The 19,549-nt window shown below is 39.4% G+C and overlaps 1 protein-coding gene across 2 annotated transcripts in view; it reads right to left on the bottom strand.

Annotated features, from left to right (window-relative positions):
- Positions 1–8,089: 8,089 nt before the first annotated feature.
- MDM1 (Mdm1 nuclear protein) overlaps positions 8,090–19,549 on the bottom strand; it is a 38,456-nt gene continuing 26,996 nt past the window's right edge. Inside the window, exons 8-15 of one of the 2 annotated variants that reach the window (XM_036760279.1) lie at positions 16,433–16,471; positions 15,908–16,083; positions 14,761–15,063; positions 14,048–14,196; positions 13,848–13,960; positions 10,896–11,145; positions 10,210–10,275; positions 8,090–8,958 (exon numbers count right to left, since the gene is read on the bottom strand). In XM_036760279.1, the coding sequence (XP_036616174.1) occupies positions 8,846–8,958; positions 10,210–10,275; positions 10,896–11,145; positions 13,848–13,960; positions 14,048–14,196; positions 14,761–15,063; positions 15,908–16,083; positions 16,433–16,471 (1,209 nt within the window). In that variant the 3' untranslated portion in view covers positions 8,090–8,845. The remainder of the gene's footprint in view (positions 8,959–10,209; positions 10,276–10,895; positions 11,146–13,847; positions 13,961–14,047; positions 14,197–14,760; positions 15,064–15,907; positions 16,084–16,432; positions 16,472–19,549) is intronic. The other variant, XM_036760280.1, reaches the window with a different exon arrangement.

Raw genomic sequence — 19,549 nt, 5'->3', positions numbered from 1 at the left:
ATGGTCCTAGACTCAGGAGAGGGCTGGATTTAAATCTTGCCTCAAATCCCTACCGGCTGTGTTCGTAAGGCATTGAATCATTCTGAATCTCAGTTTCTTCATCCATAATATGGGGATCATAGAATCTGTAGCACCTATCTCTCATAGAGTTATTCTAGGGATTCAATGAGACAATACAGAGGAGACCATTATATATAGCTATAATTATTACTTTCGCGTTTGTGAAAGTGCTAAGAGCAGTTCAACTAGCTACCTTACCTATTTAGCCGGCTTCCCGGCTTACTATTTACTTACTTACTTCTTATTATTTACCTACTACTCACTATTTAACTGCCTGGTGGGAATGGATGGGGCAGAGATAGGGGTACCAGATGTTGACCCACGAAGTCAGAACAGAACCCCTGTCTTAGGAGCTTTGGAGTGTCTCCATCCCCAACACCAAGAGAATATCCCATCTTAGCAAGAAATGAGTTTGTGAAATTATTGGATGTGGCTACATCAATCCACTGATTGAATTCAGTAGTGGTTCTGATACCTAAACTAGGGAGAGTCAAAACAGAAAAAGAAAACTATAGACCAAATTACCTCATTAATTTGGACTTTATTAAAATTAAAGACTTAGGATATTGCAAAACTAATTTGAAATTTGTCTTTATACTATAAGCTGAAAACAGTAGCATGAACAATATTCCCAGGAAATGTTTTAAAAGTGAGCAAAAGGATTATATCTATGATTTCATTGGGATAAGAAACTCCCATGGGAGGAAACTCTCTCTCAAACATAAGTCAGTGCCTTCTCTTCAACTTATAGTTTTTAGAGAGTTTCTCAGAGCACTGAACAAGAGATTTGCCCAGGGTCACACAGCCAGTATGTATCAGACACAAGACCCTCATAAACAATGTTATAGAGTCATTTATGAAAACTGATATGCTAGCCATAGATCGTTTTTATTTGTTCATTAAAGGAGGTCCCCTAAGCAATACCAGAGTCCGTTAGATTGCTAGTATCGAATCAATAATCAAGAGAATGGGTTGGATGAGAAAGGTATTGTGAAGACAAAAATAGTAAGATTTTTACACTGATTGACTGGATATGTGGGATAAGGGAGAGGGAGGGGTCCGGGATGATGCCAAGGTTGTGAACTTTGGAGACCGGAAGAATGTAGGTCCCTTTAACAGAAATAAGAAAGTATGGGAGTTAAGCAGAAAGATAACGAGTTTAGCTTTGGACATGTCAAGCTTAAGGTATCTTAAGATCTTTAAGTTTGAAATATCCAATAGTCAGTGATGTGGGACTGGAGTTCAGGGGAAAGACTGGGGTTGGATATATAGCTCTGGAAATCCTCTGGATTGAGGCATCTCAGTTGATAGCATTGAGCCTGGAATCAGTAAGACTTAAGTTCAAATCCGGCTTCAGATACTTACTACCTGTATACTTAACCTCTGTTTGCTCCTACCTGGAAAGGTGGCTGCGAGAATGAAATGAGAAATTGTTTAGCACAGGTCATTTTTGGTGAATCCAATGAGAAAGCACATAATAGGCGCTAATAAATGCTCATTTCCTTCCCTACTTCATCTGCAGAGATGTGACAGCTAAAAAGTTGGTTTCTGGTGAGATTAACAAAAGAAAAGAGCACCTTAGGCTCTACCTCCAGTTGAGGGAAGGGGAGAGGGGGAAGATCTGAAATCTAAACCAGCAAAAGAGATTGAGAAGGAGCCCTCAGATAATTAGGATGGGAGCCAGGAGAGAGTAGTGTCATGCATACCAATAAAGGACATAGGATCAAGGTAGAGGAAGCAGTCAGCAGTGCCAAATGATGCAGAGAGGTCAAGAAGGATTAAGATAGAGTCAAAAATCACCAGATTTGGCGATTAAGAGATTGTTGGCAACTTTAGAGAGCATAGTTTCAGTTCAGAGATGAGGTCAGAAACCAGACTGCAAAGGGTTAAGGAGCAGAGAGGAAGTAGAGGTGATAAGCATAGAGAGCTTTTTTGATTTCTTTTTTTCTCCCCCTAGGAGTTTGGCTGGAAAGAAATGAGACCTATAAAACAATAACTTGAGAGGATGGCAGGATTTAAGGAAGGGTTTTTTGGTTTTGGTTTTGGTTTTTAGGGATGAGGGAAAGAGAAACTGAAGCATGCTTGAAGTCAGTAGGAAAGGAATCCATTGACAGGGAAGGGTTGAAGATTCAAGAGAAATGAGAGTTGATTGAGAATGCAAAATGCTGAAGAACATGAGAGGGAATGTGTAGAACGGTTGACCTTGGCTTCCCTTTGTCAAAGACTAGAAGAAAGGAGGGTAGAGCAGGAGATGGTGTCAAGAGATTCTGAGATGGAGAGAAGAGGGAACTCTCATTGGAAGGCCTCAATTTTCTCCATGAAGTAGGAGCTGAATTCTTCAGTCAAGAAGATAGGGATGAAGATGGGGAAGAGGTGGGGGTGGTTAGAGGAGGGAAGAGAGAGTTTGGAATAACTTCTGTGAGGAGTGAGATCAGAAACCAATTAGAGAGGAATAAAATGACTGCTTTGTTGCAGTGAGAGTCCAGTTAATGTTGGATAGCATGAATTTGTAATATGCCCAGTCAGTAGACAGCAGCTAGGTGGCATCACAGTGCACAGAGCACCCAGCTTACTCAGGAAGCCTCATCTTCCTGGGTTCAAATCTGGCCTCAGACACTTACTAGTTGTGTGACCCTGGGCAAGTCACTTCACCCTGTTTGCCTCTGTTTTCTCATCTGTAAAATGGGCTGGAGAAAGAAATGGCAAGCCACTCCAGTATCTCTGCCAAAAAAACCACAAATGGAGTCACCAAGAGTCAGACACAATTGAAACAACTGAATAACCAACCAGTCAATATGGTTGTAAGACTTCCTCCAGTTCCATTCAAAAGTTCCTGAGTTGGATGGAGTAGAGAAAGCAGATAGTAGTAGTGATCCAGGGCTGAAGTTCAGCAAGAGAAGAGCAGCCACAGGACAGAGTGTCAAGGGATCTGAGGAATGTGTAGGAAGGCAGAGAAAACTAGAGGATTGAAATGGCTAACAATTGGGTTAAGACTGGAGAGGAAGGAATGTGAAGCCAGTGCAAAGGTAATGTCCTGAGAGAGTACTTAGGGGTGGAGAGATTGAATTTCTCAATAAGGGTGAAGATTAAGTTTAGGAGGAGTGAGGCATAGAGAGTTTGAACGATAAGAGATTACGGTTAGATAAGGGAATGTCAGAGATTTTAATTAGGGAAGTGGAACGCTTGTGGCTAATGGTGAGATCTAGTGTATGGCCATTCCTATGTGTGGCAAAGTTTAAGAGTAGGTCATGGGGCTTAAGGAGGTTGGGAAATTGGAAGGATAAGGAGTTTGAGTGTTGTCTTTATGTGTATACTAAAGTCCCCTAATAGGAGGGCAACCAGACATGGAATAGCTCACAGTTTCACTGAGCCCCTCTGTCACAAAAAGGCAGTGATCTGGGACAGGTCATAGTGGAGAGTTCTGACAAAAGGTGATCCACTGGAGAAGGAAATATCTTTGCCAAGAAAACCCCCGGGACAGTATTAAAATGCTAAAAGATGTGACATCAGAAGATGAGCCCCTCCTGTCAGAATGGCTTGGCATGCTATGGTCCACAGTGTGATGAAGAATTAAACACAACTGAATAACAGCAACAGCAAAGCATAAGGGCACGAGTTGGGGGAGGAGAGAAAACTGGTAAACTAGATGCTAAACTCCTTGAGAAAGGAGAATGACTTGGAACTCAGTTTACTACAGCCATCATAACTTAATTTGGAAGGAAAATTTTGATGGAGTGGACTTGAAAGGAGGAAAGGTTACTGGGCAAAGGAGATAAACAGAGAATGTGGAAATGCCAAAGGGGAGCAAAGAGTATTCTGACCTTTCCGGCACCTGGGGGCAAAGGAGAGAGGAATTTGTGGGAGAAGCTACAGATAAGGCTGGAGAGAATAGTTGGGGATGTCATGTGGTGTCACCAGAAGAGATAAAACTTATTAAAAGCAAAGGCAGCAAGCATTCATAGAACATGCCTCTTCTCTTCCAATTAGGAAAAGGTTTTTCCTGGTAACCACCTAGTATATTATAAGATCTCAAGACTATTGCTTTGAGTCTGAAAGGGGCTGCAGCCCAACCCTCTCATTTTACAAATAAGGAACAGGACCAAAGGAGGTTGCATAGCTTCTCTTACTTCTTCCACTTTCATGATGAATGAAAGGGATTCTTAATGAAGCTGTAAAAGGCTTCTAATGGATTTTATAACTGGCTTTGTAAAGAGTCCTTATTTTTTCCTTTCCTAAGATACACATGAACAGAACAGTTTTTGAACATAGAAATATATATAGTGGTTTGACAAACTGAAATGTGTCTAGAGGTGGTGTGTCCAGGATTATAAGATTATCTCAAAACCACAAAGTGGGATGGGGGGCAACTGTTAAAGAAACTCAAGACTCATTGCTTTCTTAAAATATTTGAAAGTCCATCTCACGTAAGATTGTGGTGTCTGAAGTCACACCAGTAGGAAGTAGCAGGTCCAGGATTCCAGTTCCTTTGAGTCCAAATCACACCTGAAATTGTATGGTTTTAAGTATTTTTAAAATGTGTCTTCTTGGAAAGTGATGAGAGTCACTCCTTACAGGGGGGATGAGTATGTCCTAGTAACTGTATTTCAGTTTGGGATATTGACAGAACCTGCCACCTTCTTAGAACACTCTGGACATGTGCCCAAGAATTACTGTTCAGATTTTTCTTGCCCACAGAGAACAGGATGTAACAGGTTAACGCCAAATGCCTCCTCTCTTGGTAGTAAAAATAATGGAGGAGCTTTCATTGCAGAATCCCACAACCCTAGCATCCTATTTGCTATTTCTAGAAACAAATCATCGATAATGTCATGTTACCTTTATGCTGAATTTTCATGTGGTTTCTCCAGAAACTCAGCCTTTTTGACATGATTTAATGTTTCAACAGGGACATTATATAATAAACTAAATTGCTCATTGTGGGCTCATCCATCCTCGATGTGAGAGCTCTCACTCATTACAACTCACACAGTGGCTCTCAGCCTGTACATTTGTACTGTCTTAATTTCCCTATCATATATCCAGGCTCCCAGTTTTATCTACTATTTCGTCAATATTTTTAGCATTGTGGAAACTCCCTCTAATCTTCCAGGAATGAGTATCTCTAGATTTAGCTAGGCTAGGGCTCAGACGATAGTGACTTATTAGGCAGACCTGGGCTTAGAAAGCCTTTTCGGGGTGGAGCTTGGGCCAAGCTGGCATAGCCTTTGAGAAACCAAGATCATCCCCATGGGACCCACAGGCGCTGGAATAAAAGTAGTCAATATCTATATAGCATGTCAGGCATTGTGCTAAGCGCTTTACAATTTTTATTCTTTTGTTTTGTTTTTTGGAGGGGGCAGGGCAGGGCAATTGGGGTTAAGTGACTTGCCCAAGGTCATAAAGCTAAGCAAGTGTGTCAAGTGTCTGGGGCCATATTTGAACTCAGGTCCTCCTGACTCCAGGGCTGGTGCTCTATCCACTGCACCACCTAGCTGCATAGACTTTAGTGTAAGTTTTATTCCTTTCTTGGAACAACCAAAAATCTTGCATCTTACCAAAATGGTTTTTGATGGTGTGCTCATATTCAGAGAGAAACCTGGTTTAACTTTCCTTTATCACACGTCAGACTGTGGGTATTTTACCTCTGGATTTCCTGACGTATGTGATAGGCCCATGGTTGCCTTAACACACTTTGCATATGAGAGGTAATTAATTCCACACAGTAGAGTCGCTGAGTCACTGCACTGGTAAAAAGCAAGCTATCTCACCACATACCGGAAACAGAAAAATCATTTCAGCACCTTTGCCCAAAAATGCCTTTGCATTATCTGTATAAGTAGGTCATTATAGATAGATCTAAGATATCTCAAGTCACTAGGATAGAATACAATAATAGCTTCCTTTGTCTGTATGTTTAATATCAAACATGGTTTGAATGGGAAAAAATATAGTTCTATTTAATAAGAATTTAAGACTTAAGTAGACGGTAGATACCTCGACCCATGTTATGATATCTGTGTGGGGGGGGTGGGGAGGAGGGAGGTGGGAATTGTAATTTTTTAACATTTCACCTGACAAAACCAAGCATCTGAGAACAATACTAAACATTGGTGAGTCTTCTATTCATTTACAGGTGTTAATGTTTTATGAAAAAGGCTTATGAGGTCTATTGCACCATCAATACCTGGCACTGATTTCTACATAGATTTTAAATAATAAAAATTATGAACTAGGGATACCTGGAGTTTCAACAGAAAACAAAAAACATGAATACCATAAGGATGGATTGTCTACCCCTCCCACCCTACCTTCCAACCCTCCTCTCTTTTGAATTTCCCTCTTACCGTCTAGAGTATCACCAGGCTCCCAATCCCCCCAGCTCTCAACCACTCATCCCATATGTCTGATCTGTTGCCAGGTCTGGTTGTTTCTATCTGCCCATCTCCCTTATATGTCCCCTCCTCTCTGCTCATAACTGCCCACATTGGTACAGCCCCTCATCACTCCTAACTGCCCACTTTCTACCTGCAGCTCTGCTAGATTTGAATTCCCAGAACTCAGAACACATCGCCCCTCAGGGTAAGCCCCTCACCTGGAATCTCATCATCATGCCGATGAACTCCACTTTGGGTGTTCAAGGCCTTCCCAACTCCCTCAGCCTCCTGCCTTCTCTGTCAACCCCTCCCAAAGCTGTCCTTGATAAGAGGGCTGGGATCTGGACTTCCCAGCTAACTGCCCACTTTCGCCTGGTTTGGAGGCCTTGGTGCCAGGTATCCCTCACCGGCCTCACACACGCTTTTCCAGCTTCCCTTTGTGTCTAGATTATAGGCTCTTTGAGGGCAGGGATGTCTCTGGCTTTTTATAGGTCCACGGTGCTCAGCAGTGCCCAGCGCATGTTGTTTACTCGTTTGCAGTCATGCCCAACTCTTCGTCATCCCTTTTGGGGTTTTCTCAGCAAAGGCACCCGAGTGGTTTGCCATTTCCTTCTCCATCTCATTTTGCAGATGAGGAAAGTGAGGCAAACAGGGTTGAGTGACTTGCCTATGGTCACACAGCCAGTGTCCGAGGCCGGATTTGAACTCAGGTCTTCCTAACTCCAGGCCCTGTACTCTCTCCACTGTACTACCTAACCGCCTCGCATGTACTAGGTGCTTGATTAATGTTTATTGAATTGAATTGCGTGAACTGCTGCAAAGACCTGCTGGTTGGTCCCCCTGCCTCTGCTGTCCAAACTCCCATCTTTCCTCCGCTCAGCTGCCAAAGAGATCTCCCTAAGACATTTATCACACTCCCTTTTCAGGAAGCTCCTGGGGCTCCCTATCACCTTGAGATCAAACAAAACATCCTGTCACAGCTTTGCTCCTTTCTCCCTTTCCAGGCCTGGTGCACTTGATTCCTCTCCACTTACTCTACCATCCACCGGTCTTCTTGCAGTTCCATCTCCTGAGCCCCCGCCTTTTCAAGGACCGTTCCCAGGCCCAGCAGCATCCTTTGCTCCACAGCCCATTTCCTGGATTCCTTGGCTTCCTTCAAGACTCCATTCAAACCCCGTCTCCAAGAAACCTTTCTTCATCCTCCCTCACTGCTAGTGTCTTTCCTCAGAGATTACCTCCCATTTACACTGTGTTTATTTGTTTGCACCTAATTGTTTTCATGTTGTCTCTCCCATTAGAATGTGGTGCCCTCCGGGAGGGCAGAGAATGTGTTTTTAACTTTTTTTCTATCTTCAGTACTTAGTACAGTGTCTAGCTAGCATATAATGGGTGCTTAATAAATGCTTTTCGACTCATGTGTGCCCTATAAGTAAAGAGAAGAGATTAAAGATAGTGGTTCTCTATCTAATGTCTTCTTTAACATTCTTACCCTCCCCTCCACCACAAAAAGGTGAAAGATCTGGACTCATCTTCTATTGTACTGTAACAAAAGCTTTAAAGGAAGTACAGAAAATTTTGGTCACCTTGCTCTTGGAGGGAAAACCCTGTAAAAAGATTACTACTGTTCCATGAAATAACTTCCTGGAGAAACCAAACACCCTTGATCTTTTTTTATTTGAAAATGTCTAAAAAGTTTCAATGCTTCATTGTACAAATAACTTTTCCACCTTCAAACATTATTAAAATGTAAGACAAAGTTCTTATACAAATGGAAAACACAGAGACCAAAAATATACATATTTTTAAGCAAACTTTCTTATATAAGATAAAAAATACATATATACAGTTAATATTTTCAACCTAAGTACAATTATTTTAATCATACTAAGAGTAACTATATTCTGAAGGAAAACTTTTAAAAATAAAAAAACTAGAAGTGAACATTGTGGGTACAGATTCAATTTATGACATCTTTCATTTGTAAACATAAGTAACAAATCCTACAAAACCACACATTTCAAACTTAGTTTTTACACAGTTTAACTTTCCAGAATACTCTTGGTAATATAGATGTAATTCTTAATTCTACCAAATATGCTCGATGAGAAATAGTTAAGTTCAGAACATGTGAAGGACTGGGTAAATCCATCAGTACCTTTTTAGATAAGTCTAAAATGGCAATGAATTTAAAATTAAAACTCAATTTGTCTACATAAAGAAAAAAATTAAAATGACAGAACTGAAATGGCTATTAGAATATAGTTACTCAGATCCCTAGACAAAGCCAGCCTCCCCTTCTCCCCAAAATACAAGAATCCCAACTACTTTAAAACCCCAAGTCCATATGGAATGAAAACCAAAACAATCACAGCGATAGTCACCAAAATGCAAAGAGCTAGCCATAAAGAGCACTATTTTTTGCCCCAAAAACTCTCTTTCCTTCTCTGAGCACGTGCCAAAGTTTGAGAAGCCATCAGACTAGAGGCTGCAGACCGAGCAGAGATCTGGGACAATCTGTCATCATCTACAATGGAAAAACCCACAGTTACAAGTCAGGGTAACCAAAACCTATCATTCCTTGTATGTGTTTATAACGACTCAGTAAAAGGGAAACTAATGTAGCCATAAATACCAACAAGTCTTACAACATTAACGGCATCAGAACAGGAAAGCTAGAAGCCAGAAGCTCCAAGATGACTTAATAGACCAAACCCTTCATTTTATAGACAAGAGAATTGAGTCCCAGAAATGTGAAGTGATACAGAACGAGGTCACCAATCTGGCAAACAGGAAAGGTGGAAGCAGACCCCAGCCTCCTTGCTTGCAATCCATCAACACTACTCATCATTCTGGGTTTCTTTCCTCTTAAAAGCAGAACATATACGAATATGTTTCCTACTCTGAGTATTGGGGCATCTTAAAACTTTAAGACAATTTAGAGAAAAAGAAACGGCTTCTAATTTTAGGAGCTTGTAATTCAATTAAGTAGGCAGTTAGGTGGTGCAGTGGATAGAGTGCTGTGCCTGGAGTCAGGAAGACTCATCTTTGTAAGTGCAAGTTTAGCCTCAGACACTTCCTGTGTGTGTGTGACCCTGGGCGAGTCATTTCCTCCTGTTTGCCTCAGTTTCCTCATTTGTAAAGTGAGTTAGAGAAGGAAATGGCAAACCACTCCAGTATCTTAGCTAACAAAATGTCAAATGGGGTGTCAAAGAGTTAGACACTACTGAACAACAATAAATTCAATTAAGTCCTCAATTTTCTTTCTCAGAGTAATCTATTCAGGAAAATTTGGCTAAACACTTAATGGCAAAAAAAAAAGTCTACCTTTTTTTAAATGTGCACTAAGAAATTTCAAGTATTTGCATTTTTAAGTGTATAATGATTCAATAACCATTTGCTAAATCTTCAAAAAGAGGCATCAGAGGACTACTAATGCAGGGGGAAGAACATCAAACCCTGAAATACGTGAATCTTAAAATAACAGGTATTTTAGTAATTAAATTGATAACTGAGAAATTCAAGCATATTTTGTTAACAGTCATTTATACCTTCTTAAAACATTCCCATCAAGTTTTCAGAGCTCTTCCTACTGGTACTAATAACAATCAGCAAGGGTGAAAATTATGCACTGAAAAAAATTTATTTGCTCTTCGACTGGGGGAAAGAGGTTTCAGAGGAAAAAATATACAAGTAAACCTCTGGGCTGGATCCATGAAATGGCTATTTTTAGAAACCTCACATTTTATCAAGTCTCACTCAATTTTTAGTAAATTACCTTCATCATTATTAACTTCTTGGTGAGGTAAATGGCAAAGGCCAGTTCTTGGGCTCACAAGGTTTCCTATGGGGAGAAAAAAGCAAAATAGATTGGTTCTGGCTCCAAATAGCTGATTTTTTATACAAAACCACTTATAGAAGGCAGACCACAAAAGAATAGCAATTTCCTAATTTTTATAAATATAAAAGCATGATACAGCTATCTAGTAAAGGTATCCACTAACAAATAGTGGACCAGGCTGTCAGACTAACAGTGCCAAGATGATAATTGCTAAGCTGGACATGCACACAGCTGGACAGTGCCCATTATTCATTTGATTTATTGATGGAGGGAGCCTTTCAGCTGCTGTTGTTAGCAATTTGAACTAATTGTCTCTACTGTCATTTAAATGTCACTTGTTGGATATAGAAACTAACAGTAAATAATACTGATGAATCACATCATTTTCATAATATGCGTATGGCTATGAAATAAGAGGTTTGTCTTGTACATTACTACCAGTTATCAATCTCATTACTTCAATTATGAGACATGCTCGATGCTGTTGACAACATCTTTATAAATAATTTAACATATCATATATATGCATATATGTGTACATGTACATACACACGCATACATATTTGTATGTATATCTCAGTGTGACATAACAGTATGACATCGGTTTTAAAGGGAAAGATCACCATTATGCTGGAACTCCGCATTCCTGAGCGACCCCTGAATGCGACAAGATGGATTCCAGTACGATGGAGCACAGAGAGGCCGAGTGCCCTGCGCAGGAACTTTTATGGAATACTCAGGATGCTTTGGGCCTGGATGAGTCCCCTCAGATTTGGAAATACTGGTTTCAATCTCGTCTCTCAAAGGGAGAGGATCCACTGTTTTCATACCAGCTGCTGGAGGAGTCAATAAGAGTCTAGGCCCAAGTTCTTTCTGAAAGATAAAAAAAATAATGAAAGGCTTCTGATGACACAAGAGAGAAGAAGTGGGGCAGTACAGCAGCAGTAATGCCTTCCGATTAGAAAGCTGAAAGAGGAAGAACAAAACAGAACACAAACAGGCATTTGTATGCTTTAAATAAATACTTATATAGTAAACACTTATTGAACTGCTGATCGCTGATGCTCTCCTCCTGCCTGATCACTCCTAGGTCACTTCCTGTGACATCTGCTGTCTCTTTAGGTTTAGAGACAAACTGCTTCTCTCTCTTAGATTTTATGTTTCCTACAGTAAAAGTATGCCGGCCCTAGGTGGTGGTAGGGCCTCCATCAGAAGACTGTGCTTCAAATTATAAAAGCACAAGCTCTATATAAGAGCTAGACTAAAGTACATTCATTTCTCTTCTTTAAATAAAACTATGTAACTTAAACAACTAAACACAGCAAACATCAAAGTATGTAATTTCTATAAAGTATGATTTATTAAAAAAAAAAAAAGATAAAGCTGATACCTTTCTTATTCTTAACTGTTGAGGTTCCTAGTCCCTTCTTCTTGGATCTTCAAACCAACATACTTAGTGCTTTCTCTAATCTATTCATTTCAGTATTAAAACCCCTAGGCTAATTCACTGCTTCCTAGCTTCAGTGGATAACAAGTCCTACCAATCTTTCTTATCTCTCTATAGCTAATGGCTTTATTTTCCCTAGTGATGATGAATCAAATTCTTTCTACAAGTGCTCCTAAACCAATCATATGAAAAGCTTTGATTCATCTGACTTTGGTGCTTCTAGGTCTTAATTCTTCTTCACATATAAGAGAAAACAGAAACCGAAAAATTGCAGGATCTCAATGCTAAAAATACAAATCTTTGGAGTGGCCATCATTCACAAGTCAAGGACTGACCAGCAGAGAAACTTTCAGTTTCTTTGGCTGTTACTTTTTTCTCTTTTGGAGATAAACTGAATGAGATTAATATCCACATGGGCCTTAAATCTACACAAAGTTAACTCCCTTTCTTGAACTGAAATTGCTGCCAAAGAATGGAAAGAGCTCATCTATATTAGATACAAATTATCTCATCAACAGAGTTCTTCCAAACTAACTTTTAAAACAAAATACTAACACAAACATAGAGGTTCTTAACCTGGGGTCTGTGAACTTTAAAAAAAGAAAAAACTTTTAAAAAATTTTAAAAAGCTTAATAATATTTACTGACATGTTATAATATATTTATATTCAATAAAATTTAAAGAAATAAGTAATGATTTATTATGATAACATTACTTACTAATATTTTGATAGCCACATTCTAATGCAATTGGTTTCCTTTGTAATCCCACAGATTCATTTTATTCTGTTAAAACATTATTCTGAAATACTGCCTAAGGGGTCCAAAACACAAAAGGATTAAGAATTCCTGGATTCACAACTGAACAGGGTCATTTTTACTCAATGTGATTTTACTCAATGAGTAGCTGAAAATCTAGTGAAAATCACCTGGCCATCCATAGCATCTAAATATTTTCAGATTCAAAGTTGCCATTCACCTCTTACACACTGCCTACTAGAATGCAGCTTGAATATTAGTGTAGCATTCATTTATTTCACATTATTCAAAAACTTCCAATTTGACCATAATAAAAACAAATGACAGAAACCAGAGTCATGCCACATTCAGTACTATTCTATTCTGCTGTACTATTTACTCAGTACTACTTCAAGACCCTGACAGAGATCCCAAGAATAAAACATTAACTGAAGAGTCTTATAACTCTAGAATTCTATTATGTAGCCTCATGATATGCAGTTTTAAAAATTATGCATCACGAACAAACAAATCAGAAGCTCCTAGAGAAACTTAAATAGACTACAAGAAGAACTTCAGCCTTCATTCCCCGTTCCTTTTGCTATTCTCTTGACAAGTCAGTGTGGGTCTAACCAAAGCAGCCATCGGTGTGGCCAAGCAAACCAAGCCACACCATCCAGGCCACAGTTGGCTCTCAAGGTCCAAGTCTGAATTTTACTTCTGACAAAAGCTGGATCTGCACTTACTATATCAAAATTGTTACAGATTTTTCTCTTTTGAAATGATACATAAATGGGATTAAAATTGTTTAACCCTGAAACCACTACTACAAAATCTTTTTTTTGAAGTTTCAGTTAAAACAAATCATTATTTGATGCTAATCTGCTTGTAAAGAAATTGCTCTGGCATTCCCTACTACGCAATATCAAACAAATTTAAGAATAAAAGTTAAGTTACAATAAGCCACTCTTATTTACTCCAAGACTATACATGTTTCATCTATGTACATTCGGCTCACTTCAGCTCTGTAACTTGATTAAATTACACAGCTAATACAGCCAAAGTAATAGTTTCAATTTCTAAATTAGACTATGGACTACATACCCTAAACCCCAACAAGCCATCCCATTAATGTCTGCTTCCTCACTGACAAATGGCAGCAGGTGAGGGATTGTGGTCAGAAAATTCATTTCCACTACACATTTCAAGTGTATACTTCACTAACAGCAAGTCACCAGTCAGCTTAACTTATGAAAGAGTACGTCTTCTAGAGCTAAAGTTGCTAGGCATTTACTGCATAGCGCTAACATATTTATTTAAACCAGAAAGAGATCTGGCTTCCTTGCTCTCCCACCTCATTAAATATATTCACCAACAACGACTATCTTACCCTATTAGATTCACTTCTTGAAGTTTCTCCTAAGAAATCTGGAGAGGACTTTTTTTTCCTGTGTTCTCGGAATGAAGACTTCACCTTAGATGGAGACACTAAAACAGCACCGCCTGGAAAAAGGTAGAAGGCAACACAGTTAAAGCAAATTGGATAATATTAGGCAGAAAAGATTCTTCTTGTTCTTCTCTCCTTATTACCAACAGCAGGAGTTGTTAGATCGTGATGAGTCCTGGGGGCTCCACCAAGTTCTTTCAGCTTCGGAGTTGGGAGCCGGCCACCTTTTCCTGAGGACACAGAAGAAGAATCTGACCTATCTGCTGAAGCACTCGGTAGGGAAGCAGTCTCTCTGCAAAACATGATCAAAGACATTTGTGCCACTGATATGCAACGGTTAATTCTAAACTTACAAGAGGGACATTTCCATTATCAAATGTAATCAAATCTAGGTTATTCATACCAAAGAGACCTGATGCTATCCAGTACAGATAAGTGACTCACCTTACTGGATAAGGGCTGATCCTTACTCCAAGGAGCTATCCTGAAGTGCCCTTGGCCAGCACGACCAAAGCTATACACGAATTTAAAAGAGTAACGGAGAAAGGCAAGGAATTCTGATTATGGGGAAGGGGGCACAGGACAACTGAACTTTAGGGCAGTTCTGTGTTCCACTGGAAATAACTGAGTCAAATTCTTAACCTTAGTGGTGTCATATAAAGGGGTCTATTTAATGATATTTATGCAAAATATGTTGCAATTTGTCTACAAGTTTAAAAACTTAATGGTCATTTTACTTGATTACTAACAAAATGTAATATCAAATAAATCTTTTGCCTTTTACAACAAAGTACATAACTAAAATACGACATAGAGAAAAAAATGATTTCCCATAAGAGGCAATTAAAAAACTCACCCTGCTTGGATCCTGTCTCTCTTGGCATCACTATCATTTGCTTCTAATTCTCTGACTTCCTCTTTACAATCCTGCTTGTCATTTTCATTTTTCTCTTCTTCCATTCTTCTTTCATGATTATGTATCTGATCACCGGTGCTGCCTTCATCCCAAGCCAATTTTCTTCTAACAGGGAGGGTGGGAGCATCTGACACATACAATTTTTCTGTAGTATCTTTCTGGTATTGTGTTGCCAAAGGTGGCCTTTCTTCTGCTTTTTTTTTGGAATCATGACTCTGCAATGTCTTATGACCTGTAGGAACTCTGTATGACCAAAACAAATTTAATTATAAGTTAACAACATAGCTTCTGCAGTTGGAAGTAACTTTATTCCAGCCTATTTCCCTCTATTGTCCATAAATACATATTATTTATGTATACCTATATATAAATAATGTGTGTATATGTGTGTGTGTACACACCTTATACCACTGCAATGGATATAATGAAAGAGGGGTAAAACATACAAATAGGTTCAATGAAGAATAGTAAATGAAAGTAGTCATCTAGAGTTTAAACAAAATTCAGATATAAAAGCAATTTGTTCCATGCTGCACTTGCAATTACATGAAAACCAACTCATGAAGACACACCCACAAAGCCCACAAAACCCACACCTGAGAGCTGCCTGCACACAGGCACTAGCAAGTCACGTGGCCTAGATGGCCACCTGCACTGTTATTTAGTCTTCACATACAAGTGCTCATTTTAAAAGCACAAATATGTTGGAAAATGAGAAAACCTCCATCCAGTGAAGTGGTAAATTCTCCTTTAAAGGCATTATTAAATCAGTAAACATATAGATCAAAGAGACTCTGCACTTATCTAGAGTGGCAAATGAAAACTTCATCCCTCATACCAGATACACTAATTTCCTCATACACACAAAAAACAGAGCCAAATTTATTTGCTCCTACTTCCTATGGCACATTTTCTTTGGTTTTGGAATCAACAGGATCTCAAGAGTGATTTCCACTTTTCAGAGTATCTGTAAAGTCTGAGTGATAGGTATCATTTTCTCATAACATTATTCCATTATTTTTTTAAATCCCAGTTTTGTCACTATAATGAATTGTTTCATTATCTGAAAAAAGGAGGGGGTTCTCACCCAGCAAGATCTAGGGCTCTGATGTTGTTACTAATAGTTCCTTCTGAGCTGGACACAGAAGAGACATCCCATAGGCAATTGTTATCAGAGACAATCTGGTTCAGATGATCCCGAGAAAAATGTGTCCCAAGTACCCGTTTCCTGTAAAACTCAGCTTTCTCTCGAAGTTCTTTAACCTACAAAGGAAGAATCCAGAAGCCATGCATCACTATAAAAATCTAAGTTTTTTGTTATAAATATCAAAAAGCACAAGACAGACAATCTTGAACATCCACAGCACAAATTAGGCCACAAAATGAGGGGAAAAAAAAGAAAAGAAAAATTAGCCAGATTTGCATGACTATATGCATTGTGAAAGCAGAAATCAGAAGAGTCAAGCTGAAGCACAGTGCTAGTCATTCATTCAGCAGGCAGGGAGATTATATAGCAACTAAGAAAAGAGTAATTTTGGAGTCTATTTTTTCAGTCTGAGCTTGCACAAATATTCTATGCATTAGATTTTTTAAAAACTCAGAAGCAACCAACCTCAGCATACCACAGGGAATTTAGGGTGTTTTGAGAACCCTAGGAGGAGGAATATAGAAAACACATTTGAAATATGTCAGTACGATAATACCATATCATCGCTGGGAACCAATTAAATACACATCATCATCCTCACTTTCAGAAACACAGAATTGACCCAACGCTGTTCTCTCAATTCCCCAAAATCTCAAAAATAGAAGAGCCCTTGGAGATTAAGTCCAACTCATACTTGAATGAAAAATCCTCTCTACAACAAGCCTTCTCCCCTGGTCAGCTAACCTTTGACTGAAGCCCTATGGTGGGGTGGGCCCCACTCCTGCCTTCTGAAACATATGTACACTGTAGTAGAGCTCTAACTAGCAGCAAGTTTTCCTCACAAGTCAAAATCTGCCTCTGCAACTTTTACCCATTGCCCCCACTTCTACCCTCTGGGTCCAAAGGGAACAAGACTAATCCTTTTCCTAAGGGACAGCCCTTCAAATATGTGAAGACTGCTCCCCCTCCTCCACATGCTACCAAAACAGTGTTTCTCACATGAAGGGCATCTGACCACATCAGTCCCCAGACACGAAACACTTCAGTGGTTTCCCATTACCTCTCGGATCAAATACAAACTCCACTATTTGGCACTCTGAAACCCTTCAGAAACTGGGTCCAAACTACTTCCAGCTTTCTTATGAACCTCTGCTTTACACACTCAACAATCCAGCCAAACTGGCCATGTTGCTGTTCCTTACACACATCATTCCAATGTCCCGTCGCCATGCCCACACACAGGCAGGACCAAACGCCAGGAATGCCCTCTCTCCTAACCTCTGCCTCTCAGAAACCCTCTTTTCTTTCAAAGGTCAGCTCAAATGCCACCTCTAAAACAAGGCTCTGAGCCTTCTAGCTGTTGGTGTCTCCCCCTGTTCCTATCAAATATATCTAGCATTTACTTGGTACATACATAATAGATGTAAGTAAGTAAGGGCAGGGATTGTGTCATTTTTATTTTTGGATCCCCAGCTCTTAGCACAATGCCTGGCAGACAGGAGGCACTTAATAAATACTTAGTTGATGATCATGCCCCCAAATGTTCTCCTCTCAAAGCTAAACATTCCCAGCTCCTTAACCAATCCATATGAGGCATGATATGAAGGCCCTTCATCATCTTAGTCATGCTTCTCAGGACGCTCTCATGCTTATCGATGTTCTTCCTAAAAGGTGGCTCTGAGGACTGAACATAATGCCCCAAAGGCGGTCAAAACCAGGGAAGAGTATGACAGGATCGTCATCTCCCTAGTCCTAAACACTAGGGAGGGGTTTTGGTGGCCATATCACACTGTTAACTCATATCAATACTAACCCCCAGGTTGTTTTCCAGAGAAACACATTTACCTCAACTTTGTGAAATATAATTTTTTGAACTTCTGTAAAATTTTATACTGATCCTTATTCAATTTCACCTTATTCAGTTAAGCCCATTATTCTAGCCCAGGAGTTTTTAATCTTTTTTGTGTGTGGCATGGATTCCCATTTGGCAGTCTGATGAAACCTATGGATTCCTTCTCAATGCATAAAACAAAATATATATGATTACAAAAGAAACTGTGTTGAAATAAAGTTAGTAAAATACTGAAAAACAAGTTTGCAGACCCCAGATCTGTGGTTAGAGGCAGTTAGGTGGTGCAGTGCATACAGCACTGGAGTCAGGAAGTCAAGTTCAAATTCAGCCTCAAACTCTTATTAACTGTGTGATCCTGAACTAGTCACTAAACCCGTGCCTCAGTTTCTGCAACTGTAAAATGGGGATAATAACACCACCTAACTCCCAGGGTTGTTGTTAGGGTCAAATGAGATACTATCTGTAACCATTTAGCCCAGCGTCCAGTACACAGTAGGCACTTAATAATGCTTGTTTCCTTCCTTCTTTCCTTCCCAGGCTAAGAACACCTGTTCTAGATAAGATCTGTTCTTTTCATATCCTGTCTCCATCATTCAACCTATTAGCTATACCCAGGGTTACAAATTTCCATCTGTTCAGAGCAAGCAAGTGCCAAAACTGCTTAACTCTCTGATACATAACGATAACCACTTACACTGATACGGGGCCTTACAGTTACAAAGAATCATTTCATCTGATTCTTACAACCGTCTTGCTTATAATAATCTCTATTTTATAAAGTGAGGCTCAGGAAAGTGGAGTCACTTGCCCAACTAAGGAGCAGCAGTGCCAGCCTCAGATCCCAGGTTTCTGATTCCAAGTCTAACGTCCTTTCTGATCCTGCACCCCCCACCCTCAAGGTAACTTCCAAGAGGCTGGGCCTGTTTTCTTCTTTCTATACCCCCTCCCTCCATTACCTGGCTCAGGACTCCACACACATATACCCACAGCATGCACTTTAACAGTGATTGAAAAGAAACTTCGGCTTTTATGTGCTACCACCCTAATCTCCCACCAGCTCCCTGATAAGCAAAAATCTTTTCTCTGAATTCCTGAACTAGTCTGTGAGATCTCTTAAGAAAAAGAGGGCTATTTCTTCATAGTATGTGCATTGCTTAGATTAAACTACAACATATACACATAAGGAAAAGACAGGACATAAAATGAATACTTTTAAAAATGTTCATAATGCAGTTTCATCTTCCTGCTAATCTGCAAAGCACTTTTAGTTGTGTCCTTTTGAATAAAAATGCCTTTCGGACTTTTCAGTTGTTTGAAATCCGTTCATTGTTTGCATTACTCTGCCACCTGCTGGCGATCACTAAATACTGTCCTAAGCCTCTTTTAAAATAAAAGTCTCGATTATATATTTTTCCCACAAAAACTTTTAAGACCTTTCATATTATCTTTGTTTATCATAGCAAAGAACAGAAGCTAAAGGCATAAAGACACTAAATCCAAATAGAATAAAATGGTGCCATTCATGCAGAAAATTAGAATTGCATTTACCTCTTTATTTTCATATTTGCCATTCCTTCCAGCCAGAAGGATTGTATTTGGCAAGTTGGTTTTTTTTAACCTATTTAAATTAAAAAACAAGTAAGGAAGTCTGGCATTACTACAGCAACTGAAGAAACATATTCAAAGCCCTGTAACACAGCCCTGGGGGAAGTAAAAAGATAAAGATCCTG

This window comes from Trichosurus vulpecula, chromosome 5 (assembly GCF_011100635.1).
Source record: "Trichosurus vulpecula isolate mTriVul1 chromosome 5, mTriVul1.pri, whole genome shotgun sequence".
NCBI classification, from domain to species: Eukaryota; Metazoa; Chordata; class Mammalia; order Diprotodontia; family Phalangeridae; genus Trichosurus; species Trichosurus vulpecula.
This window is presented reverse-complemented; position numbering and strand designations above follow the sequence as displayed.